The sequence below is a fragment of the Protobothrops mucrosquamatus genome, unplaced genomic scaffold (genome assembly GCF_001527695.2).
Source record: "Protobothrops mucrosquamatus isolate PMUCROS unplaced genomic scaffold, P.Mucros_1.0 scaffold_92, whole genome shotgun sequence".
NCBI lineage: Eukaryota > Metazoa > Chordata > Lepidosauria > Squamata > Viperidae > Protobothrops > Protobothrops mucrosquamatus.
In genome coordinates, this window is record NW_015386168.1 from 121,028 (window position 1) to 147,674 (window position 26,647).

Consider the following 26,647-nt stretch of genomic DNA (forward strand, 5'->3'; position numbering starts at 1 on the left):
CTTCCTGTCCTCTACCATCTTCTGGAGTCCCTTTAAGCTCACGCCTACTGCTTCAGTGACTCCATCCAGCCACCTCATTCTCTGTCGTCCCCTTCTTCTATTGCCCTCAATCTTTCCCAGCATCAGGCTCTTCTCCAGTGAGTCCTTCCTTCTCATTAGGTGGCCAAAGTATTTGAGTTTCAACTTCAGGATCTGGCCTTCTAAAGAGCAGTCGGGGTTGATCTCTTCTAGGACTGACCGGTTTGATCGCCTTGCAGTCCAGGGGACTCGCAGGAGTCTTCTCCAGCACCAGAGTTCAAAGGCCTCAATTCTTTGGCGCTCAGCCTTTCTTATGGTCCAACTTTCACGAAATGGCAAATGGAATTATTTCTGGGTAGTTTCCTTTATTTTTCTTCACCTACAGCCCTAGTTCTTAGCACTTATATACCACTTCATAGTGCTCTACAGCCCTCTCTAAGCGGTTTATCGAGTCAGCCTATTTCCCCAACAATCCGAGTCCTCATTTTACTGATCTCGGAAGGATGGAAAGCTGAGTCCACCTTGAGCCGGTCAGGATCGAACTCCTGGCAGTGAGCAATGAGACTGCAATACTGCATTCTAACCACTGCACCACCACGGCTCTTGTATAGACAGAATCTTGCCAAACTAACGAAACTATTTGCGTAATTATAGATATACTCTGGGAATCAAGAACTCACTGCGGGACAATTCAATAACTCAATTTAATTATTTAAAATAATTTAAAAATTATTTAAATTTTTGTCATTCGCATTTCATTTTGTCCCTCCTTTGGCATCCTTTCTTTAATGATTCTCTTCTACCATTCCTTCGATATTTGTGTAACTGCTGTTCAGTGGCAATTTGTCCCGCGGTGAGTTCGCCATGGAGTTGGCTGCAGCAAGTTGGTTGTGGTGAGTTGGCTGTGGCGAGTTGTTGTAGACCCCATTCAGTTAGAACTGGAGAAGCTTCTTGGATGAGAAGCAAAACATCTTCAAGGAAAACCAAACTCCTGTCACCTTTGGAATGAGCACCTGGGGGACAACCTTGACCTGGATGACTGAGCATCTCCATAGATGTCTATCAAGGTTGGGTTAGTTAGTGGGTTCCTGAGTTTGGATTGGCTGACTTTATAAAGTCGTTTCTTATACTTAGGATTCTATACGTTGCTTGCTATTAGGATGCGAACTTGGATCTTCGTATAGCCTGCTGTGAGTTTGCCTTTTCCTAAGTCAGGGGTAGGCAACCTCGGCTCTTTTATCACTGACTCAGTGTTGGACAGATGTGAACTACTTGCACAAGAAGCTCAAAAAATTATTCGGTAACAAATCAGTGTTTTGATGCCAAATGTTGGAGGGAATAGACTAGAATAGAATAGAATAGAATAGAATAGAATAGAATAGAATAGAATAGAATAGAATAGAATAGAATAGAATAGAATAGAGCAGAGTTGGAAGGGATCTTGGAGGTCTTCTAGTCCTGCCCCCTTCTGAAGCAGGAGAACCTATACCAGGGGGTCTTCAAACTTGGCCCTTTTATGATTTGTGGACTTCAACTCCCAGAATTCCTCAGCTGACTCAGGAATTCTGGGAGTTGAAGTCCATGAGTGATAAAAGAGCCGAGGTTGCCTACCCCTGTCCTAAGTCAATGGACAGTCATCCACTTAGCCCCTTTTCTCAGTGAAGTGCATTGCTTCGGGCATGTTTTTTCATGATTTATTTTACCTTTATTGGAGCATTGCAGCAGAGCCAGTAAGAGCTGGAAAGCTCGTTTTTGCTTCTCCAAGGAACATTTGAGTGAATTCCTATTAAGCTCCTCAAAGGGCTTCCGTGGGGTCTTTTTACCTTTTCCAATACTTTGACATTTCAATCCTTTGCTATGCTACCATTTTATTTCTGCCTAGAGCCAGAGGTATATTGACATCCTCTGCACTCTGGACCAATCAATTGGATCGACCGAAGAAGAGATTTTATTGCAAATTACTTCGAAAGTCGGTCCTAGATGAGGTGGCAGCTGAGCCCTGAAACAGGCCTGCTTCTTTCAAATGGGATGAAATGGAGGCATGGAGTTAACATAAAATGCTAAAAGTTGCTCTATAAGCCAATCTGATATATAACAGAATAACAGACTTGGAAGGGACCCTGGGAGTCTTCTAGTCTAACCTCCCTGCGGAAGCAGGAGACCCTATACCAGGGGAAGGCAACCTTGGTTCTTTTATGACTCGTGGACTTCAACTCCCAGAATTCCTGAGCCAGCTGAGGAATTCTGGGAGTTGAAGTCCACAAGTCATAAAAGGGCCAAGTTTGAAGACCCCCTGGTATAGGTTTTCCTGCTTGAGAAGGGGGCTGGACTAGAAGACCTCCAAGGTCCCTTCCAGCTCTGCTCTATTCTATTCTATTCTATTCTATTCTATTCTATTCTATTCTATCCAACATTTGGCATCAAAACACTGATTTGTTACAGAATAATTTTTGGATCCCCCCCCCTCATTGAATATAGGTTTGTGAGCTACTTGTGCAAGTTGTTCACATCTGTCCCACACATGCTTAAGGTTAGGTTCTTGTAAATTTCAGACTCTGTCATTCAGAGCTAGAATTACACATTGTTTGAAGTTACGTGAGGGCTTACAGATCTGTTAGTATCAGGAATTCCTCTCCTCATTTACAGCATCTTTTTTTTATCAACAGCCCACACAATGAGTAAACACTTGCTTTGCCCCACCAACAGATTCTTTTCTTGAGGCATCCGTTCCCTGCTTAAAATACAACGCAGTATTTTTACTCCATTGTGTTCCTGCGCCAGAAATGGTATCCCCAAATGACTTGTAAGGGGAAGGATTAATGTTCTGCTTTTGTTTTTCTGTTTTGCTTTTTTTATGAAAAAAAACCCTAAAAATTCCACTTTTTCAGAAACATATAATTGTTACACCCCTTGCAATCTATCAGAAATAAAAATAAAATAAAGAAAAGAAGGACTAGGAGTGATATGATAGCAGTGAAGCAACCTAGAACTAAGGAGAAATTTCCTGACAGTTAGAACAATTAACCAGTGGAATGAGTTGCCTCCAGAAGTTGTGGGTGTTCCAACACTGTAAGTTTTTAAGAAGAGATTGGACAGCCATTTGTCTGAAATGATATAGAGTTTCCTGCCTGAGCAGGGGGTTGGGCTAGAAGACCTCCAAGGTCAATCTCAACTCTGTTATTCTGTTACAGCAAAGATAATTAAAACTATATCTAACAATAATGTCAGTTTTAATCCATGTCACTTTTAGTCCATTCAGCTCAACTTTCACCAGCAACTATTCTCCAAACTTCCAGATGGAGAGTTTTTTTCAGACCTGCCTAGAGATTTTGAAGAATTGAATAAGATCCATGTGTAGGCAAAGCATTATCTTCATTCCTAAATTATAACCATTCCTAAATTCTTCAGCTGCCCACACAAGGAGAGGAAAAAGAAGTAACACTCCTAGATCAGTACTGTATATTGAAGATAACTGTGAACCTTAATAATGATGATGATGATGATGATGATGATGATGATGATGATGATGATAAAGTTGGAAGGAACCTTGGAGGTCATCTAGTCCAACCCCCTGCTCAGGTAGGAAATCCTATACCATTTTGGACAAATGGCTGTCCAGTTTCTTCTTAAAAACTTCCAGTGTTGGAACATTCACCGCTTCTGGAGACAGGTTGTTCCACTGGTTAATTGTTCTAACTGTCAGGAAGTTTCTCCTTAGTTCTAGGTTGCTTCTCTCTTTGATTAGTTTCCACCCGTTGCTTCTTGTCCTGCCTTCAGGCGCTTTGGAGAATAGATTGACTCCCTCTTCTTTGGGGCAGCCCTGAGATATTGGAAGACTGCTATCATGTCCCCCCTCATCCTTCTCTTCGTTAAACCAGACATACCCAATTCCAGCAACTGTTCCTTGTTTTGGAAGCCCCCCAGAGAGGTCTGATGTTTAAGGGAAAGAAACAGAAAAAGATTTCCCCCTTTCTGTTAACAAAATAACAGAGTTGGAAGGGACCTTGGAGGTCTTCTAGTCCAACCCTGGCAACTGCTGGCTAGGGAATTCACATTCACATTGTCAAGGTTCAGAAACACTGGTTTAGGATGTCTCGAGCAGCCCGTGCAGCAAAAATTATGTAGCCTTGACTGCGACACAACTTGCCACATGTAGAAATATATGTTCAGCAATTTATTTTACCCACTGATATAGTAATTACAGTATACCTGGAGGCACAGTGGAGGAACAGAAGGGAACCTGACATCTTTCTTACCATCTGCCAGTCAACACTGACAAATGTTCAGCCAGTCTGTAAAAGTGCTAAATCACAGCAGGTGGCAGCTTGTTCTGATCCCAAAAGTAACCAGGTTGGATAGGATTTGGAAAGGAAACCAACAGGGGATGCCAGGTCTGTGGCTAGATTGGGAAATTGAGAAAAAAAAATATTTTAGAAGACGGTGAGAGCAAAGCACTTTTACCGGGGCCAACAACGTTGAACGGATTTGTCCGTAAACCATCAGGAGTTGAGCCAGTTTTGAAGGAGACTTTACCTTTAAAACGGATAAAGCCCTGCATTTATTTGCTGAACTGTACAAACAGGATGTTCATTCAAGTTAATTCTGCAGGTAAATTCACGGTTTCTAAATTAAATGGTTCAGATAAGGAAACAGAGAGAACCCGGAACTAAGAAGTAAAGAAGCAAAGGGAGCTTATATAGATATCTGAAAAAAAGATGTATTTTCAAAAACTCAGTACATCCTTTTGTAAATGTAGGTGTGTATATAGTGACCGCTGTAATTTCGGTCACTAAACGAATGGTCGAGAGTCGAGGACTACCTGTATAGGCAACTGTCATGGCGTTTTTAAATTTCTCTCGGTTCAGTTTGGTTGAATAAGTGGAAAGAAATAAGAAAACAAAAGGAAAGGAAGCCACTTTTTAAGGAGAAAAGAAACAAGGGGAAGGAAAAACTTTGCTTTGGCTAAGCGCAGTGGTGGCGAACCTATGGCACGGGTGCCAGAGGCGGCACTCGGAGCCCTCTCTGTGGGCACACATGCCGTTGCCCAACCTCGCCTCCCCCTGTGACCCCCTCCTCTCCAGCAGCCCCCCTGAAGGAGAGTCACCCCCGAGCGTGACCAACGCGGAGTAGCGCAGCCAAGAACATGGCAGCCAGGCAGCGTAGACTAGACTCTGCCCTCATGCCCCATCGCACACAGTTGATGCTGCGGGGTGCGGGCAGAGGGCGTGGCTGCCATGGCGCTGCTGGGCGATTTGCGGCGGACCCTAGAGACGGTGAGTGGCCCTGCGAGCAGGTGGGGTGGGGGCGGAGCAGGGGCAGGGCAGGGCAGGGGGTGGAGCGGGGGTGGGGCCAGCTTTTGGGCACTCGGTCTCTAAAAGGTTCGCCATCACTGGGCTAAGGAAATGAAAGACTTGCTTCATTCTTGTGCCCGTCCAAGTTTTCCCCCCAGGGCTCAGGCATTGATCACCTCTGGCTAGCAATCTAGTGATCTCCTCAGTGGTGGGATTCAGCCAGTTTGCACCAGTTTGGTAGAACCAGTAGCTTTTTTTTTTTTTTTTGAGTTCGGTGAACTGGTTGAATCCCACCACTGAATGGCGCCCAGTGAAGCCCTAGCCCTTTTTTGCAAGGACCAGAATCGCCCTTAGGAAGTGCATGGACGCCGCTTCTGGAAGTCCGTTCTGGGCCTGGGAGGCCTGGACGAGGCCTCCCAGGCCCAGAATGGCCCGCCGGAAGTGTGTGAATGCAACTTCCGGAAGTCCGTTCTGGGCCTCGGAGGCTCAGAGGAGGCCTCCCAGGCCCAGAATGGCCCGCCAGAAGTGTGTGGATGCCGCTTCCGGAAGTCCGTTCTGGGCCTCGGAGGCTCGGAGGAGGCCTCCCAGGCCCAGAATGGCCTGCTGGAAGTGCATGGACACTGCTTCCAGAAATCCATTCTGGGCCTTGGAGGCCTAGACGAGGCCTCCCAGGCCCAGAATGGCCCACCGGAGGTGTGTGAATGCCATTTCCGGAAGTCCGTTCTGGGCCTCGGAGGCTCAGAGGAGGCCTCCCAGGCCCAGAATGGCCCTTAGGAAGTGCATGGACGCTGCTTCTGGAAGTCCATTCTGGGCCTGGGAGGCCTGGACGAGGCCTCCCAGGCCCAGAATGGCCTGCCGGAAGTGTGTGGATGCAACTTCCGGAAGTCCATTCTGGCCTCGGAGGCCTGGAGGAGGTTTCCCAGGCCCAGAACGGCCTGCTGGAAGTGCATGGACACTTATTCCGGAAGTCTGTTCTGGAGCTTGGAGTCCCAGGCCCAGAACGGACTTCCAGAAGGGGCATCCATGCAGAGAACCAGTTATTCACATATTTGAATCCCACCACTGCATCTGCCCCTTAGCAAAAGAGGTTTCTCGTCTTTGAACATGCTATACCAGGACAGCTGGCAGACGCGCTTGACAGATGCCAAAGAGGCTGAGCCGCCAACGAGATCAGATCCAGGTCATCAAACCAGTTTGCTGGAAATGTCGAGACCATTGTGGTTAGAGGGGAGATGTAGGCGCTCCCAGGTTGAAAATTTTCTTGCCTTGAGCAGAGCAGGTGTGAGTAGGAAGGATGACAGACTGTATGCAACCTGGCTGGTACGGTAACAAAGCATGATTGATTGGATACCTGCCCAAGTGATGGCAAGAAACATCATCATAACATAATCACTCAGAATGGCTTTCATTCTGCGACAATATCTTTAATAGCACCCAACAGCCACATCTTCCCATCCCAGATCCTTGGGAAGGACTCAGTAGGTGGACAAAAATGCCAAATCCAATCTGAATACTTGGCTGACTACATGTAGCCCTCGACTTACGACCATAATTGAGCCCGTTTCTGACGCTAAGCGAGACAATTGTTAAGTGAGTTTTGCCCCATTTTACGACCTTCCTTGCCACAGTTGTTAAGTGAATCCAGCTCTAGTCTGATGGATTGAAATCTTACAGGGTTTCCTGCTTGAATAGGGGGTTGGACTAGAAGACCTCCGAGGTCCCTTCCAACTCTGTCATCCTGTTATTCTGAACCACTGCAGTTGTTAAGTTAGTAACATGGTTGTTAAGTGAGTCTGGCTTCCCCATTGACTTTGCGTGTCAGAAGTTTGCAAAACCGGGATCCTGCAACCGTCGTAAGTATGAGTCACTTGTCAAGCATCTGAATTTTGATCACGTGACCATGGAGATGCTGCAACGGTCGTAAGGGTGAAAAACGATCATAAATATTTTTTTCCCCAGCACCGTTGCAACTTCAAAGGGTCACTAAACAAACTGTTGTAGGTGGAGGACTATCTGTATTTATTCTTTCAGACCCTTTTCCCACTTTGCAACCTTATCAGAAAAATGGGACAGCTTCAACTGTACTAAGTTTTGCTCTCTAAGGAGATTTTTTTTTAAAAAATGGCACATTTTCCAGCAGTCTTTTGTATCCTAACAAAGAGCAAAGTCATCAAGGGTTAAGAGATAATAGCTGACCTCTGGCCTTAGTTTCACTTGGCAAAAAGACAGAAGGAAGAAAAATTTTTGGTAGAGATGTTGGAAACATTTTTCACCAGTAGTAATCATTATAAGCTGCCCTGTGAATTGACCTTGTTTTGTTAGAGCATGATAAAACATGCTGGACGATGTTTGCTACATCTAGTGAGGTTCTGAACTTGTGATGGAAATTTCACTGCTATGGAAATGCAAGAAAACTGGAATTTATTTATATTTGAGTCCATCAGTGTTTCAAAGAGATGATTAGGAGACTGAAGGCTAAAACATATAAAGAACTGTTATAGGAATTTGGTATGTCTACTTTAATGAAAAGAAGGAATAGGGGTGAACATGATAGCTATCTTCCAATATCTAAAGGGCTGCCACAAAAGAGATGGAGGGGTCAACCTATACCCCAAAGCACCTGAGGGCAGGACAAGAAGCAATGGGTGAAACTAATCAAGGAGAGAAGCAACCTAGAACTAAGGAGAAATTTCCTGACAGTGAGAATAATTAACCTGCCTCCAGAAGTTTTGAATGCTCCAACACTGGAAGTTTTTAAGAAGAGATTGGACAACCATTTGTCTGGAATGGTATACGGTCTCCTGCTTGAACAGGGGGTTGGACTAGAAGACCTCTAAGGTCCCTTCCAACTCTTTTATTCTGTTAAAAGAAAAGGCTGGATACAACTTAAATTATTAATTGATTGAACTGTTTAATCTTCACTGTTGCATACCTCATCCGCATACATCAGTGACAATCAAATCCAAAGCAGTTGATAGTTCTATTTTAAAAATTCCAGAATTATGAAGTAAGAACAAGCCATTCATTAGTGATGAAAAGACCAAGTTAAAAAAAACCAGAGGTGAGCCGTAAAACACAACACGTTACATTCATTCTTCCCAAAATTAAAATAAGGAAAATCATTTACAAAAAGGCCAGATTTTTTTTCTAGAGGTTATGAATGCCATGCTCCAAAAGAGCAAAATTTGTTCTGTTTGTTAAAAGTAATTTGTCTGCAGAGAAGCTTTGCCCTCGTGCATATTGATTAAACAAAATCGCACTATAACCAACAATGTTTCTCAAACTTAGAGACATTAAGACGTGTGGGCTTCGACTCCCAGAATTCCCCAGCCAGCCTTGCTTTAAGACCTGTGAACCCTTGCTGGCTGGGGAATTCTGGGAGTTGAAGTCCACAGGTCTTAAAACTGCCAAGATTTAAAAACACCGCTGTAAAATATATTTATTTCACTTTCAGTTTCGACATCAAGCAATTTAATCCCAGTGGGTTATATATCCTGGACTTTTTATTAAAACATTAATACCATACTAACAAATATCCAAAGGTTTATAACCCCAAAAGAAGGAAAGGGTGTAACTAAAGAATAAAAAATCCTTTAGACCAGGGATCCCCAACCCCCGGTCTGTGGACCAGTAGCGGGCCGCAGCACACCAGCAACCGATCCGCACGAACAAGCAAAGTCCCATCCATTGGATGCAGGTGGCACACAAAACCACACACCCTCCAGTCTGTGGAAAAAAACTTTCTGCATGGAACCGGTCCCTGGTGCCCAAAAGGTTGGGGACCACTGCTTTGGACTAGTCTATTTCCTTGAAAATGATGCTCAGAGGATAAGGTTTTCACAGTCAGTGAGACTGCTGTGTAACTACAGCTGGGCATAGAAAAGGACACCTCACTGACATTCAGTAAAATCTCAGTGATAAGAAAAAACACAGGAAGCTAATTGGATTTCTAAGGGATGTAAGATAGCCCCGGTGAATTAGATTAAAGGCTACCTATCCAGCTTCTTGTCTTCCATAGTGGCCAACGTATCACCAGGATGCTCATGGTAGTTCATTTCTGCCTTTCATAGCCTGGAGCCTTCAGAGGAGACATGACTGATAGAGTAGATTGATAACTATCAATAAGGAAGGAAAGTCTAGAAGTTGATTGGGAAGATTATTGTAACCTTTGATAAGAATAAGTGAATGTCAGGTTTGGATTATAATAATGGGATAATCAATATATTAGTTATTGGTTTCTCTCAGCTTCTCATTTGGCAAATATGCCATGTTTGACTCATCAAACTTCAGATTTCTCCTTTTTAAAAAAAATAAGACAATAATATAGACTCATTCCACTTGTTTCTAAACATACACCCATTTTCCAATGTAAAGTGTATACGTTTTCTGAAATAATTGTCCTTAATGTAGTGGAATTTTGTGCATTATTTTGATACATATGCACACATGTCCTCGAGTTATGACCACAATTGAGCCCCAAATTTATGTTGCTAAGTGAAACATTTGTTCAGTGAGCTTGCCCCATTTTATGACTTTTTCTTGCCACAGTTGTTAAGTGAATCATTGCAATAATTAAGTTAGTAACCTGGTTGTTATGAATCTGGATTCCCCATTGACTCTGTTTGTCACATGGCCTCAGGACACGGCAACCGTCATAAATACGAATCACTTGCCAAGCATCTGGATTTTGATCACGTGACCATGGGGATGCTACAACGGTCTAAGTGTGAAAAATGGTCATCAGTCACTTTTTTTCAGTGCCGTTGTAACTTCGAACGGTCACAAAATGAACTGTTGTAAGTTGAGGATACCTGTATTTCCCCTGGGCAGTCCTGTGATTGCAGTCTGGGTCAAGGGTAGGCAACCTTGGCTCTTTTATGACTCGTGGACTTCAACTCCCAGAATTCCTGAGCCAGCATGGGGGAACTATGGCCCCTTCATGACTCGTGGACTTCAACTCCCAGAATTCCTGAGCCAGCATGGGGGAACTATGGCCCCTTCATGACTCATGGACTTCAACTCCCAGAATTCCTGAGCCAGCATGGGGGAACTATGGTCCTTTCAGGACTCGTGGACTTCAACTCCCAGAATTCCTGAGCCAGCGTGGCTCAGCTTGGAAACCTCTCCTTTTCCCCTCAGCATGTCTGGCTCAGGAATTCTGGGAGTTGAAGTCCACGAGTCATAAAAGAGCCGAGGTTGCCTACCCCTGGTCTGGGTGCTTGGCAACCTGGTCGTACAGAGCACTTAGCCATTGGTTGTAAAGTGTGACTTGGTTGCCAAACACCCAGACTGCAATCACGTGATGACTTGCCCAAGGGAATATTATGACATTTTGTGACAGTTGGAAGTGTTTCACAGGCCATAAAGCACCTTTTCCAAAGGCTGCTGTAACTTTGAACAATCATTAAGCGAATGGCTTTTTAAGCAAGGACTAACTTATAAATCACTGAAAGAAGTTAGTATCACCTTGGAAAGTTTTATTTTGTTTCACAAGGCTTTCCCTTTTTCTTTCTTTTCACTCCACAGTTAACAGAGCCTAGGTATTTGTCTGGAGTTTTTATCCTTGTGCAATTAACAGCTCTCAAGGCTCTTTTAAGGTGTTTTGTTTTGTTTTATTTTTTTAAAAAAAGACTCTTATTTGAACAACTTGGCTGAAATGATTACAGTTCTAATCCCTTTGTCGTCGTTTTAAATGTCTGTATTCTGAAATAAAGGTGGCTGCGGCCTTGGTTTTCTCAGCCATGACAACCTCCTACAATAAAGCACTTTTGAAATTCCACGAATATCTAAGCATTGTTAAATGCAAGACAATGGCAAGATGTTGGAATCCATGCTTGGGGCCCTTTCACATTCTGGTTTCCAGGCAGGAGTCTTAAATAATTTCACTCGGCAGAGGGTTTTCAACCCCATCAAGCAACCATTTCTGAAAACTGGATTGGATAAATTCACAGAGGGCAATAGCAAGAAAGGTTATATTCCTTGAAATGACATATTCTTTTGTGGAAAGAAAAGTCTTCATCATGGTTCAGTCCAAGCTGGAGATAAACAACATGGCGACTGCTTTAGAAAGAAGGTTGCGGTTTATTGAAGAGGAGAGCCAGACAGGAAGATGGCTCTGGAAGAAAAGAGAGAGAGCACATGTAGGGAGTGGGTTTTTATACCCTCTGGAGCTTTTGTTTGGAGTTGTTTCCTGTTCCTGTTTGAGGCTATTTCCTGTGTCATGTATTCTGATCTGAGTCTGAGTGTGCCCTTTGGCATCTGTGGGTTAATCCTATTATGTCCTGTCTTAGAGTTTGGGTGGGGTATGTAGATTTTAGGAGTCTTTGTCTTCCTAAGCTTCTAGCTTTGACCTTCCTTGTTGGTTTACATCTGCATTTCTACAGAGCTGGTTTCTGCTTGGGGGAGGGAGACTTGGGACTATTAAGAAAACTGGGCATGCTTTTCTGCCTCTTTAAGATCCTTTGAGGAAATATATTTTTCTGCCCTTTTAATATTTTCTTCTCTGGGGGGCTGATTTCCCACACTTTCTAGGTCAGAGAGACCACAGCTTCCAGATAACGATGGCAGGTGAAAGTAATAGGGAAATAAACAGCCACATCTACTAATGAGCCACGAGAGGTGCCTTATTAGCTACTATAAGAAACATAAGTTGGCATTGGACAGATTCAGTAGGATGTTCTTCATTCTTGTGGTCTGAAGCCCCTGGATTCCAAGTTTTAGTGGCCTCTCATTAGAGACTTCCAACCTATTGGAAGGAAGGATGTTAGTTGGTCTAGACCAGGGGTCTCCAAACTTGGTAACTTTAAGACTGGTGGACTTCAGCTCCCAGAATTCCTCAGCCAGCCATGTATATACACACACACACACATATACATATGTGTGTGTGTGTATAGAATAGAATAGAATAGAATAGAATAGAATAGAATAGAATAGAATAGAATAGAATAACTATGTTGTGTAGTATGTTCTTTTTAGCTATGACTCCTGGTTCAATCCTTTTAGTGTTGCTTTGGGCATTTAGTTCTTGATTCTTGGCTCCTTTTGGATACTTGCTAATGGCTCAATTTGGGCAGAGTAGGAGTGGATGGCGATCAACATCTCCTCCTTCCCACGGTCTCATCACAATGAAGAGCCAAATTCCATAGCTAAGGGAAAAAAAACAGATCCAAGATTTTAAATGTACATATTTGCTGTCAAGATATGCCACTGAAACATGATAGAATAGAATAGAATAGAATAGAATAGAATAGAATAGAATAGAATAGAATAGAATAGAATAGAATAGAATAGAATAGAGCTGGAAGGGACCTTGGAGATCTTCTAGTCCAGCCCCCTGCTCAAGCAAGAGAACCTATATCGTCTCAGACAGGTGGATAAAGAACTGTGTTAATTGATTCTTAAAAATGTTCCTCTTTTCTCCTCTAGGCTGCATGTCGATGGTCCCTTTGGGAGCCCTTTTGAAGAATCTTTCAATTATGAAGTCAGCCTGTGCATAGCTGGAGGCATTGGTGTGACTCCATTTGCAGCTGTCTTCAATACCCTGCTGTATGTAAGCTTCATTGCCTTAAAAGTTGCCCCCATGTCACCCCAAGATCTTCTACCAAATACATTTCGCAATAATGAGATTCCTCCTGGAATATAAAAAAAAACCAACATGATTTTTATTCAGCAACATTTACACATCGGGGATCTTAAAATCTGTGCAGAAATTTAAAATCCTGGGGCCTGGGAGCTCCGGTTGGCATGACCCCATCAAGCAGGGGCATTTGCAGTAAACTCCAGCCTTCCCTTCTGAATGACTTGAAAACTTGAGTTTCCACTGTGTGGACTGGGAGAATAAAAAGAAAGAAAAGAGAGGGGTGAACGGAGTATAAATGGTTCACCAAACAATTTTACCTTGCAGTTTTCTTGGTAGTAAACTCTATTGCCAGCAGTTTCTCCTACCCTGCTAGTTCGCATGTCAAACTGGGATTGCAAATATGTGGATGGAAATGTATAAATGGGTAGCAAAGTGGTTTTATTTAAGCTTTATCTCATTTGATTGAATTGCTGCAATCTCCAAGAGCAATTCTTGTAATAAACCTAAAGTATTCATGTATATTTATTAATTGCATTTCTGGCCAGCAGTGAACAATACAAATTAAAGTTAGTGCAAAAAATGTAAGATAAAGGTACAGACTATTGTAACACCCCCAAGGTAGCTCAAGCTGAAGGCACCACTTCAGCGATGTGAGTGAGGTGGGAGCTGCATCTACTTCTAGAACAGACATGTCAAACTCGCGATGTCATGCACGACGTATCGGAACTTTTTCAACATTGCCGGCAATGATGGGCACAGTTTCCTCGTGACGTGTCCGGCCCATGGGCCGGCAGTTTGACACCGTTGCTCTAGAAGAAGGAATTCCACAAAGTAGAAAATATTTCTGAGAAGGTCTCATGGAATCTAAGCAAATTCTTTATAGATGCCTAGGCTGGATAGCAGATTCAGTTCTGGCCACCACTGCCTGGTGTTGTACTCTGTAGAACTTTAAAAGTGACAACCAAGAATTTGATTTGGGCCCAAAACTTAGTGGCAACAATGCAGCAACTTTAAAATAGGGGTCCTTCTAGACTGGTGGTGTTGTCTCACTAGCCATCTCATTGTTGCCTGCTGTACCAGCTACATCTTCTCAGAGCAATGTCTCCAAAGAAATTTTAAAGAGCCTTGGAGGCACAGTGGCCAGAATGCAGTATTGCAGGCAAACTCTGCCTACTGCCAGCAGTTTGATCCTGATCGGCTCAAGATTGATTCAGCCTTCCATCCTTTTGAGGCTAATAAAATGAGGACTCAGATTGTTGGGGGCAATAAGCAGACATTGTAAAGTGCCCAGAGAGTGCTCTAAAGCAGGGGTCCCCAGCCCCAGGTCCATGGACCAGTACCAGGCCATGGCATACCAGCAAGCAGTCCACACAAACAAGCAAACCCCCATCCGTGGGATGCAGGCAGCACACCAAACCACGCACCCTTCAGTCCGTGGAAAAACCTCTCTCCACAGAACCGGTCCCTGGTGCCCAAAAGGTTGGGGACCTCTGCTCTGAAGTACCATGGGTGGTATATAAGTCTAAGTGCTATTGCTATTAAAGTGCTCCTTCATTTTTAACTAGTGATTTCTTATTGCCTCTCCCCCCAAAACCTGGTCCGTATGTGAAGGGATGACTGGAAGCCCTACAAACTCAGAAGGCTTTACTTCATTTGGGTGTGCAGAGACATCTTGTCCTTCCACTGGTTTGCGGATCTGCTCTGCAAATTGCACAACAAGGTAAGGAGGAAGCAGTGTCATGAAAAATAATTGCCAATTGTCTTGGGACTGGTGGCCAGATATTAGGGATGGATTAGGCTCAGTTAACCATCTCTTTGAATTGGCATGTTTCCTTTGCACAATTTGTTGTTGTTAGTTGCGAAGTCATGTCCGACCCATCGCGACCCCATGGACAGCATTCCTCCAGACCTTCCTGTCCTCTACCATCTTCTGGAGTCCATTTAAGCTCACGCCTACTGCTTCACTGACTCCATCCAACCACCTCATTCTTTGTCGTCCCCTTCTTCTCTTGCCCTCCATCTTTCCTAGCATTAGGCTCTTCTCCGTGAGTCCTTCCTTCTCATTAGGTGGCCAAAGTACTTGAGTTTCAACTTCAGGATCTGGCCTTCTAAAGAGCAGTCAGGGTTGATCTCCTCTAGGACTGATCAGTTTGATCACCTTGCAGTCCAGGGGAATCGCAGGAGTCTTCTCCAGCACCATAGTTCAAAGGCCTCATTTCTTTGGCATTCAGCCTTTCTTATGGTCCAACTTTCACAGCCATACTGTACATTGCAACTGAGAAAACCATGGCCTTGACTATACGCACTTTTGTTGGCAGGGTGATGTCTGCTTATACTCTGAACCAAATAGGCTGTGTCTCCATAGCGTACTCAGCCTCCCCGACCCAATCCAAATCTAACTAAAGTTGAACCCTAACTCCACTTAGCATTGATGCAGTTATTAGGATTTTAATTGTTCTGGTTAAAAATGCAATGGGATCTCAGTTGATATTTTGGACTCCATGGGACAAACCAACCCTGTATCTTGGAACTCTTAAAAGGTAGCTTCTGACCTGTTCAGGATGGGCTCTAACTGTTAGATCAGAGACCGAGGCTGTTTTTTTGGGGTTTTTTTGAGCAATGTGTTCCTGGTTCTGTTGTGTAGCTATGTTCTTTTTAGCTATGATTCCTGGTTCAATCCGATTAGTGTTGCTTTGGACATTTGGTTATTGATTCTTGGCTCCTTTTGGATACTTGCCAATGGCTCAACTTGGGCAGAGTAGGAGTGGATGGCGATCAACATCTCCTCCTTCCCACAGTCTCATCACAAGATTTTAAATGTACATATTTGCTGTCAAGATACGCCACTGAAACATGATAGAATAGAATATAGAATATAGAATATAGAATATAGAATATAGAATATAGAATATAGAATATAGAATATAGAATATAGAATATAGAATATAGAATATAGAATATAGAATATAGAATAGAATAGAATAGAATAGAATAGAATAGAATAGAATAGAATAGAATAGAATAGAATAGAATAGAATAGAATAGAAGGGATCTTGGAGGTCTTCTAGTCCAGCCCCCTGCTCAAGCAGGAGAACCTATACCATCTCAGAAAGGTGAATGTCCAGTCTCTTCTTAAAAATCTCCAGTAATGGAGTGCCCACAATTTCTGAGGTTGATTGTCCTCACTGTCAGGCAGTTTCTCCTTAATTCTAGGTTGTTTCTCTCCTTGGTCAGTTTCCAACCATTGTTTCTCGTTCTTCCCTCTAGTGCTGCCATCTAGCTCTTTCTAGAGAGTGAGTTTGATGATAGAAATGCTTTGTTTCCACAAATACAAAAAATTGCTAATTCGCTTTTTTTTCCTACTATGCACAAGCTCTGGCAAGAAAACCGACCAGATTTTATCAATATTCAGCTGTACCTCAGTCAAACAGATGGGATACAGGTATGTAGTAAAATACAGTGGGCAGCTGAACTGTTAGTTCAAAGAATACTTGAAAAGACACATCTAATAAAGGTCAAAAGGTTGCCTTAAGTACCATGGGTTCTCCGCTGTTGCTGGGAGCCTGAGAAATGGAATTGAAGCAATGAGTATTCTATCGTTGATGGAAAATACGTAGGTGACATGATACATTAGTCCAGGGATGGTGGTCTGTGGCTATATGTGGGCCACTTCAGCAACAAAATGTTGATTTTCAACAGAGTGATTGTTTTTGCTTTTGTTTTAAACTAAGTATGCTCTTATTACACCTAAGAGAACCTGTTTAGTTTAGAGCAGGGGTAGTCAACCTTGGCTCTTTTATGACTCGTGGACTTCAATTCCCAGAATTCCTGAGCCAGCTTAGCTGGCTCAGGAATTCTGGGAGTTGAAGTCCACGAGTCATAAAAGAGCCAAGGTTGACTACCCCTGGATTAGAGGTTTAATCTAGAAACCAGGAAATGATGAGTTCTAGTCCCACCTTAGGTATAGTAGCCAGTTGGTGACTTTGAGCCAATCACCAGGACACTGTGAGTTCTAATCCTGCCTTAGGCATGAAAACCATCTGGATGGCTTTTGACCAATCACCAGGAGACGGTGAGTTCTAGTCCCACCTTAGGCATAGTAGCCAGTTGGTGACTTTGAGCCAATCACCAGGAGACTGTGAGTTCTGGTCCTGCCTTATGCATGAAAACCATCTGGGTGATAATGTCAGGCTAAATTCCTGTTGTAAACAATGGATCAACACTTTGATCTGAAAAAGGGGACCCTACACTTGTGGGAAAATGCTAGGAAGAAAAAAAATGCTTTTTAATTATATCTTCAATGCCCTGCCTTAGATGCTAGTCATCCTGATTGTCAGACTAAACTTAAAGAAGGCAGCAATAGATAGATAGCCGGTGACAAGTGGTGTGGATAGCTGCCCTTCAGAAGAGGATTTTTCAAAATGTGTTCCACAGAATCCAAGACTCCTATGAAAAATTAAACTGCCAATTTTCTATTACTTGAGCTTTGCTTCTTGAAAAGATGTTCTGGGATTTATTTATTTATTAAAAAATAGAAACAGGTTCTGTAGCCTGAAAATCTTAGAAACCTCCTGTTCTAGAATATCTTGTCAATACCGGGAAGCATTGGCAAAGAACAACACTAACAATTGAAGAATTCTTCATTTAGATCAGTGTTTTTCCAAACTGGCAGCTTTAAGATTAGTGGTCTTCATTGTGCGATCTGTGGATTCTGGTTGTTAAAGTCCATACACTTTAAAGTTGCCAAGTTTGAAAAACACTGATGTAGATTACCCACAATGCCTAGTTGTCTAGACCAGGTATACTCAACCTCGGTCTTTGGCCCGGTACCGATCCACAGCCCCTTTGGGAACCGGGCCACACAAGCAGCGGGTGAGTGCACGAAGCTGCACTTGTGCAAGAGATGCACGTGTGTGCGAAACCATCCCCCCCGCCACTGTTGCCAGTCTGCAGAGCCAGAAAGGCTGGGGACCACTGGTCTAGATCGGGTAGGCAACCTTGGCTCTTTTATGACTCGTGGACTTCAACTCCCAGAATTCCTGAGCATGGCTGGCTCAGGAATTCTGGGAGTTGAAGTCCACGAGTCATAAAAGAGCCAAGGTTGCCTATCCCTGGTCTAGATACTCTAAGCTTTTTGGAATAAGATCTGTTTTCTGCAAGATACTAGATTAGACCTAGGAGAGTCCAGTTATTTGTAGTCCAGTGTAATATGGGACCCTCCCAACCCCATTTTAGCTGAATCTAATATGTTATGCAAGTTATCTGAAACAGGTGATAGCATTAAGACATAATATTATTTATTTCTTGGGGAAATATATGCTACATGAACACCTGTCGTGTGAGCTCAACCTATTTTTCCCTGCCGAGAAATGGGGAAAGCAGATCCTACAATGGATTTGCCAGGGCACCAAAGTCTCAACAGATACCTAAGGAAGCTGTGCATTTGATGCAGGAGAATGTTCATATACCCAGATGCACACGCGTGTATGCATGCATGCATGCACAGACACATATTAACCGATGAATTTAACTGAGCATCGGTGCATTGAGTTGTCCAGATGATTCTTAGACTGACATTGTAAAGTGGAGGTTGATTGATCGGCAGCAATCTGCAAAGTGCACCCACGAGAATGTCTTGGTTGTTTTGTTTTTTTTGTTTGTTTTTTGCAGAAAATAATTGGCAAGAAATATAAAGTGCTGAACCGCCGGCTTTTTATCGGACGGCCACGATGGAAACTCCTATTTAATGAAATAGCCAAGTATAACAGACAGTAAGTAAGATTCCCAACTCAGTTTATGCAGCAGCTTGAGGAATGCGAAGGGGAGGTTTAATAAACTGCATTTGTATGGAAATGCGTTTGGGTTTAACACGTTCATTTAATGCCAAAGCACCTGATGCTTGCTGTTATCTAATATGTTGTATCTTGAGAAATGGAGTTTTAACAAAGAACTGTCAGCTTCCACAATCAAAGTACTTCATCTTCCCAGTAACCAGGCAGCTGGTGGGAGGGGTGGGGAGGAAACTCTTCTGTTTCAACATCCATCAAAGGTGTTGCACTTTCTGTTATAATTTCCATACCTTGGCCTAGTTTGCAGTCCATGATGCTTTGGCGCTGGCACCTGTCTCGTCTATTGTTATCATTTCTTGAGTTTGTTAGCATAGGACAGTGGTGGCGAACCTATGGCACGCGTGCCAGAGGCAGCACTCAAAGCCCTCTCTGTGGGCACACGGGCCATGCCCCAGAGATGGCAACCCTCCCTCTTCAACCAGCCGCCCGCTAACTCGCCGAGGTCCCACATGGCCAGATGCATCCCAGCACCCATGCGCTCGCTGGCCTCTGTGTGCGGGGGCCAATGGTGTCAGGCAGCAACCGCCCTGGCCCCTGCCTCGCCTTGCCCTGTGACAATGGCACCGCTGCCCTGCCTCGCCTTGTCTCACCTCATCCCGCAGGACGAGACTCCTGCCCACTGCCCCACCTGCCAGAGACCCCCTGGATCTCCCCCAACCCTGCCTGGCCCCCACAGGCGTCCCTCCCCACGAGCAACATCAAGGTGATCACGCCCACCTTGGCCACAGCCACCCAATCTGCCATGACCACCACAGCCACGCCCACCCAGTGGGCCACGCCCACCTGGCACCCAGCGATAAATAAGTGGGTTTTGGGTTGCAGTTTGGGCACTCGGTCTCTAAAAGGTTCGCCATCACTGGCATTGAAAAAGATCTGCAATCCTTGGGGAAAATTTCCTGCACGGATCTCTTGAAGTGAATGGGAGCTGATTGTCGGTAGCCCTTTCCACTTTACATCCCTATTTAGGTGGGACTTGTGTAGGGGAGAGTAGGGGAGAAGCTGGACGTATTGTCTTTCGGAAATAGAATTGTTGTGGAGTCAGGTGGCCCTGCGCATTCTCTAATTGTGTTGCAGAAATGCACATGAGAATGTAAACATTGTCTTGCTGGATCAGGTCTAAAGTCTATCCAACCCAGCACTCGGTTTCTGAGACCAGCTAAGCATATGTTGCTTCTTGGTCTTTTGGATAACAAAATAACAATAACAGAGTTGGAAGGGACCTTGGAGGTCATCTAGTCCAACCCCCTGCTCAGGCAAGAAATCCTATACCATTTCAGATAAATAGTTGTCCAGTCTCTTAAAAACTTCCAGTGTTGGAGCTTTCACAACTTCTGGAGGCAAATTGTTCCACTAGTTAATTGTTCTCACTGTCAGGAAATTTCTCCTTAGTTCCAGGTTGATTAGTTTCCATCCGTTGCTTCTTGTCCTTTGTGCTTTGGAGGGTAGATTGACTCCCTCTTCTTTGTGGCAACCCCTGAGATATTGGAAGACTGCTATCATGTCACCCCAAGTTCATGAAGTATCCACACTGGTTAAAGAATAGGCTTTGTGGCAGCCCCTCAAATCACTGGAGGAACGGTCTCAGAAACCACAGGGGGGGGGATGAGTGTGTTTGTGTGTTGTAAGAGAGCTGGCTTGGGGATGCTGCAAGGGTCGTAAGTGTGAAAAACGTCACTTTTTCAGTGCCGTTGTAACTTCGAACGGTCACTAAACAAACTGTTGTAAGTCGAGGACTACCTGTAATCCTCTCATCCCAGTTATCCTTTCTTTCTCTACCTTGGACTTGTCAAGGTATGTTAGATCGAAATATCTTTCCCCTCAAATCACTAGAATCAGAACTCTGTTAATAATAATCGAGACTGGAAATGGACTTAACAAAGAACAAGTCTTGAGTTCTGATATTTGTTGAGAGAATGGTTTAAGTGACACCACGTGAATCCCACCGAGTATTTTGGGCTCCAGAGGTGTGAGATTATGACTTCCAGCATTTCCAGGTGAGAAGGTGTGGCTCGAAACATCTGGAGGATGCAGGTGAGGAAGGCTGGCTCATTAATGCTGTATCTGCAAGTAAATTACTAAAGGAGCTGTTAGAGCAGGGGTACCCTAAGTCACTTTGTTAGTACCGTTCTAACTTGGACCAGTTGCTAAGTAAATGGTTGTAAGTTAAGGACTATCTGTATTTGACTAGGTCAGGGGTAGGCAACCTTGGCTCTTTTATGACTCGTGGACTTCAACTCCCAGAATTCCTGAGCCAGCCATGCTGAGGGGAAAGGGAGCGGTTTCCAAGCTGAGCCATGCTGGCTGAGGAATTCTGGGAGTTGAAGTCCACAAGTCATAAAATGGCCAAGATTGGGGACTCCTGTGTTAGAGGACAAACTGATTAGACGATTGAGCTCCCCTCCCTCTCCCAATTTATATATTTGCAATTTCTCTGAATAAATGAGCGTTCTGTTTGTTGTTAGTCAGGCTGTGGGATCCAGGCCCAAACATCTTTTGTACTTAACAGGATCTTTTCCGATGTGAAAAGGCTGTCTTTGGTCTCAAGAAATGAAGGTTTTTTGTTTTTTTTTAATGCGTCTTGTATTCCCTGTTGAAAACACACAAGCCAAGTCGATTTGTTGGCAAACCTATTGTCTAGAAATCCAATCCTTTAGAAGCATTATCCACTCCAACCTCCCAGTGGCGAATTTGTAATTAATTGCATGTTGCGTTTCCCTTGCCCCTAATCTCAGAATGTGGTATGTGTGTTTGTGTGTCTGTGAGTGCAAGGAAGGGCTGCAGTACAGATGTTTTCTCAGTGGGACACTTATCAGCAAGGCTTTTCGTGGCACTTGGGTAGCTGTTCAAGGTTGTTGGTGCTGATTCCAAACACAACGGTAACAACGGAAAGTAACCAAAGAGAGAAGCAACCTAGAACTAAGGAGAAATTTCCTGACAGTGAGAACAATTAACCAGTGGAACAACCTGCCTCCAGAAGTTGTGGATGCTCCAAGCCAGCTCTCTTACAACACACAAATCCTGTGGTTTCTGAGACCGTTCCCCCAGTGATTTGAGGGGCTGCCACAAAGCCTATTCTTTAACCAGTCTGGATATTTCATGAACTTGGGGTGACGTGATAGCAGTGTTCCAATATCTGAGGGGCTGCCACAAAGAAGAGGGAGTCAAGCTATTTTCCAAAGCGCCTGAAGGCAGGACAAGAAGCAACGGATGGAAACTAACCAAGGAGAGAAGCAACCTAGAACTAAGGAGAAACTTCTTGACAGTTAGAACAATTAACCAGTGGAACAACCTGCCTCCAGAAGTTGTGGATGCTCCAACACTGGAAGTTTTTAAGAAGAGACTGGACAGCCATTTGTCTGAAATGGTATAGGGTTTTCTGCCTGAGCAGGGGGTTGGACTAGATGACCTCCAAGGTACCTTCCAACTTTATTATATTATTATTATTATTATTATTATTATTATTATTATTATTATTATTATTATTATTATTATTATTATCATCATCATCATCATCATCATCATCATCATCATCATCATCATCATTATTATCTGTTGTTGCAGTAGAGGCAGTAATTTATATAATATAACTGATAAGAGATTTTTTTTAAAGAAAGAAACATAAGGGGAGGTAATATATACCTGTACAGGTAGTCCTCAACCTCTGACCATAATTGACTAAACTTTCTGTCGATAAGTGAGATAGGTGTTAATTGAGTATTGCCCCATTTTATGACCTTTCTTGCCACAGTTGTTAAGTGAATCGCTGCACTGGTCAAGTTAGTCACATGGCTGTCAATGTGGCTCCCCCATTGACTTTGCTTGTCAATTTGGCAAGGTCACATGACCCCGGGATGCTACAACTGTTATAAATATGAGCCAGTTGCCAAGCTTCCAAATTATGATCACATGAAGCATGGGGGGATGCTGCGATGGTCGTAAGTGTGAAAAACAGACATCAGTCATTTTTCCCCGGTGCTGCTGTAACTTGAAACAGTCTCGGTTTACAATGTAAGCATTATTTGCCTGTTGCCCCCAACAATCCGGGTTCTCATTTTATCGATCTGAGAAGGATGGAAGGCTGAGTCAACGTTGAGCCCCCGTCAGGATCGAACTCCAGGCTGTGGGCAGAGTTTGCCTACAATACAGCATTCTAACTACTGTGCCACCATGGCTCCCTTCCTTCCTTCCTTCCTTCCTTCCTTCCTTCCTTCCTTCCTTCCTTCCTTCCTTCCTTCCTTCCTTCCTTCCTTCACACTTAGCAACAGCACTTAGACTTACATGCTGCTTCACAGTGCTTTACAGCCCTCTCTAAGCGGTTTACAGTCAGCCTATTGCCCCCCAACAATCTGGGTCCTCATTTTACCGATCTGAGAAGGATGGAAGGCTGAGTCAGCCTTGACCCCCGTCAGGATTGAACTCCAGGCTGTGGGCAGAGTTTGCCTGAAATAACTGCTTTCTAACCACTGTGCCACCAGGGTTCTGCTCTGCTGTGGCTCGGTTCCACCAGATGCTAAAAGAGGCAGCCAAATTAGCTTGCTGGGGAATTAAACACCTGGCCTTTTTAAAAAGATTAGCATATTTTTAGCACGGTACAAATGTTTTTAGGCAGGAAACCATTCCATTGGATTTTTTTTTTCCCCATCCTGCTTAGTTTAGCTGTGTCAAGCAAAGGACTTGCCACCTACTGGCACCTAAATAGCTTGCACTGAACATTGTAGGGTTTTTCTGGCGTCCTTCCACCCTCTTTTTTGCAGCTCCACATTTGAATGGGTAACATTATTATTTTATTATTTATATTTCTACCCCGCCCTTCTCCCTACGGACCCAGGGCGGCTTACAGCCTTTTAAAAACAAATACATAAATATAATAATACTAAAGTTAAAATGTTAATTTAAAATGAAATATTATTATAAGGCCTATTATTTTTTATAAAAATTATTATAAAACCATGTTAAAAATAACCCTTAGGCCAGTCCTGCCAGCTTAAATAGCCATGTCTTGAGGGCGCGGCAGAAGGAGGGAAGATCCGGAATCACCCGGATCTCTGGGGGTAGTTCGTTCCATAGGGTGGGAGCTCCAACCGAGAAGGCCCTCCCCCTGGGGGTCGCCAGCCGGCACTGTCTGGCTGACGGCACCCTGAGGAGGCCCTCTCTGTGGGAGCGTATCGGCCGCTGAGAGGTAATCTGAGGCAGAAGGCGGTCACGCTCATAGCCGTCATCAGTTAAAACGTTGAGCGCCATCAGGTTGAAAGCGAACTTCTGTTCCACTGCTTTCCAGTTCTAATTTGGAGAAGAACTACGTGGAGGGTTTGCAACTATGCCATTCTTCAGCAGCTGGTCTTGGGGCATTCGACACCAGAGAAAATGTGCGGCTCTCTTAAATCGCTTGAATGTTGCAGGAAAGCAAGCAACAACCTTCCCCCCCCCCCCAATATCGTGTCATCAGGGGCATTCAGCCCTCTTCGCTTCGTGCTGGTTTTGCCAGCGCACAATTTTAGAGTGGGTTGATGAATGCCGTTGGAGATAGAGAGAGAAGTATAATGGGCTCACACAAGATTCACGCAAGAGTGGCTGCCTGCCACACCGTGAAGCCTAAAATTAAGAACAGTTTTTTGGTGGAATCAGTGGGACAAAAAGGGATGGAAGGCACTCAGATGGAGGCCAGGCAGCCATTTCCTTGGATTGTGGGTTGAATCTCAATGAACTCAGTGACCCCTTTCCAGGTCTATAATTCATTCAGTTGTGGATCGATGTTCAAAATATACTGGAAGAGGAACAAAGATGTTTAGGGGACTCAAGGCTAAAAACATATGAAGAACGGTTGCTGGAATTGGGTATGTCTAGTTTGATGAAAAGAAGGACGAGGGGGGACATGATAGGAGTCTTCCAATATCTCAGGGGCTGCCCCAAAGAAGAGGGAGTCAAGCTATTCTCCAAAGCGCCTGAAGGCAGGACAAGAAGCAATGGGTGGAAACTAACCAAGGAGAGAAGCAACCTAGAACTAAGGAGAAACTTCCTGACAGTTACAACAATTAATCAGTGGAAGGACTTGCCTCCAGACGTTATGGGATGCTCCAATACTGGAGTTCTTTAAAGAAAAGATTGGACAACCATTGTCTAAAATGGTATAGGGGTTCCTGCTTGAGCAGGGGGTTGGACTAGAAGACCTCCAAGGTCCCTTCCAACTCTGTTATTCTGGAAATAGCTGCTTTTGATATTTTTATTATATCCTTCCTATTCTTTTTTTTTAAAAAAATGCTTTTAATGTTTTAAGTCGTTCTGTAACCCATCCAGAGATTTTCAGATCCTACTCGATCAACCATGGCAATCAAGTGAGATCTGCAATTAAATGTTGAAATAGGAAGGGCATTTGTCCGAAATGGTATAGGGTTTCCTGCCTGAGCAGGAGGTTGGACTAGATGACCTCCGAGGTCCCTTCCAACTTTATCATTATTATTATTATTATTATTATTAGTTGTTAAGTGAATTACTGGAGTTGATAAGTTAGTAGCCCGATTGTTAAGTGAATTTGGCTTCCCCATTGACTTTGTAAGTGAGAAGGTCACAAAACGTGATCACGTGACTCTGGGACACAGCAACGGTCATCAATATGAACCAGTTGCCAAGCATCTGAATTTTGATCACATGACCATGGGGATGTTGCATAGGTCATAACTGTGAAAAACAATAGTCACTTTTTTCAGTGCCATTGGAACTTTGAATGGCTTAACTGTTGTTAAGTCAAGGACTACCTGTGTAGGGTTTCCTGCTTGCGCGGGGGGGCTGGACTAGAAGGCCTCCCAAGGTCCCTTCCAACCCTATGATTCTATGTTCTATGATTGCAGATGTATGATTTAGTATAGCACTGCTGGGTACCTTGCAAAAACTTTTTTATATATCAATTATAATGATCTTCAGGTGAAGCTTAGCAACTCAAACAGGATTCTTAAGAGTTCATTAATCACTGTGTAAAACTAATCTAGAGAAGGGGTAACTGGTGCCATCTTAGAATCATCTTATTTCAAAATGACAGCAATGATTAGGAAGCGATAAGAACATCTGGCATCGATGCTGTCACCATGAAATGTTCCTGGCAACGTTAAAAGGTTTATTAATTGTGACTCTCCCACAGGAGAGACTTCTGGTCGGTCCTGTCAATCCAAGATCAGCCTCGTCAAGCACCAGACCGATTAAATTAATTAGTCACCCAGAGGAACGCTGGAAGTCTAGACCCATCTTAGAGGGACAGATGCCAACAATTAATGTATCATCCCAAAAAAAAGATCTCTCGGGACTAGTTTTGTTGTGAGAATTTCTTTCTCCCACAGAACAAGACTTTTAAGCTGTGGAGATAGACCAGGCATGAGAACTTTGAGCTATAAGCATTAGTTTCATGATATGGTGCTCCAAGCAGCAACTGCTATGAAAAAAAGGAAATGTCTTGAGGCCATTAAGAAAAGATCACCCCAAATATATACTGTAGCTGCTTTCAAACAAATATGTTGTATAGCTAAAGTTGGAATGACGTAATTTAGGCAACCAAAGAAAATAATAGAGTTGGGGAGGATGAGCTGGGACCATTAAAATGATCAAGGGACTGGAGACATTCTCTTCTAATTATCTCTCCCTCCCTCCCTCCCTCTCTTTTTCTCTCTCTCTCTCTCTCTTTCTCTCTCTCTCTCTCTCTCTCTCGAGAGAGAGAAAGAGAGAGAGAGAGAGAAATATAGACATACATACATACACACACACATACACACACCAGATCATTGGATAGAGATTTGGATACAAGTTTAATATAGAGATATATAATGATAGATAGATAGATAGATAGATAGATAGATAGATAGATAGATAGATAGATAGATAGATAGATAGATAGATAGATAGATAGATAGATAGATAGATAGAGA

The 26,647-nt window shown here is 43.6% G+C and overlaps 1 protein-coding gene across 1 annotated transcript in view; it reads left to right on the forward strand.

Moving 5' to 3' along the window:
- LOC107286352 (NADPH oxidase 4) overlaps window positions 1-26,647 on the forward strand; it is a 46,586-nt gene that overhangs the window by 14,202 nt on the left and 5,737 nt on the right. Inside the window, exons 3-6 of the mRNA XM_015814711.1 lie at window positions 12,735-12,854; window positions 14,500-14,608; window positions 16,262-16,330; window positions 18,559-18,659. Coding sequence (XP_015670197.1) covers window positions 12,735-12,854; window positions 14,500-14,608; window positions 16,262-16,330; window positions 18,559-18,659 — 399 coding nt within the window. The remainder of the gene's footprint in view (window positions 1-12,734; window positions 12,855-14,499; window positions 14,609-16,261; window positions 16,331-18,558; window positions 18,660-26,647) is intronic.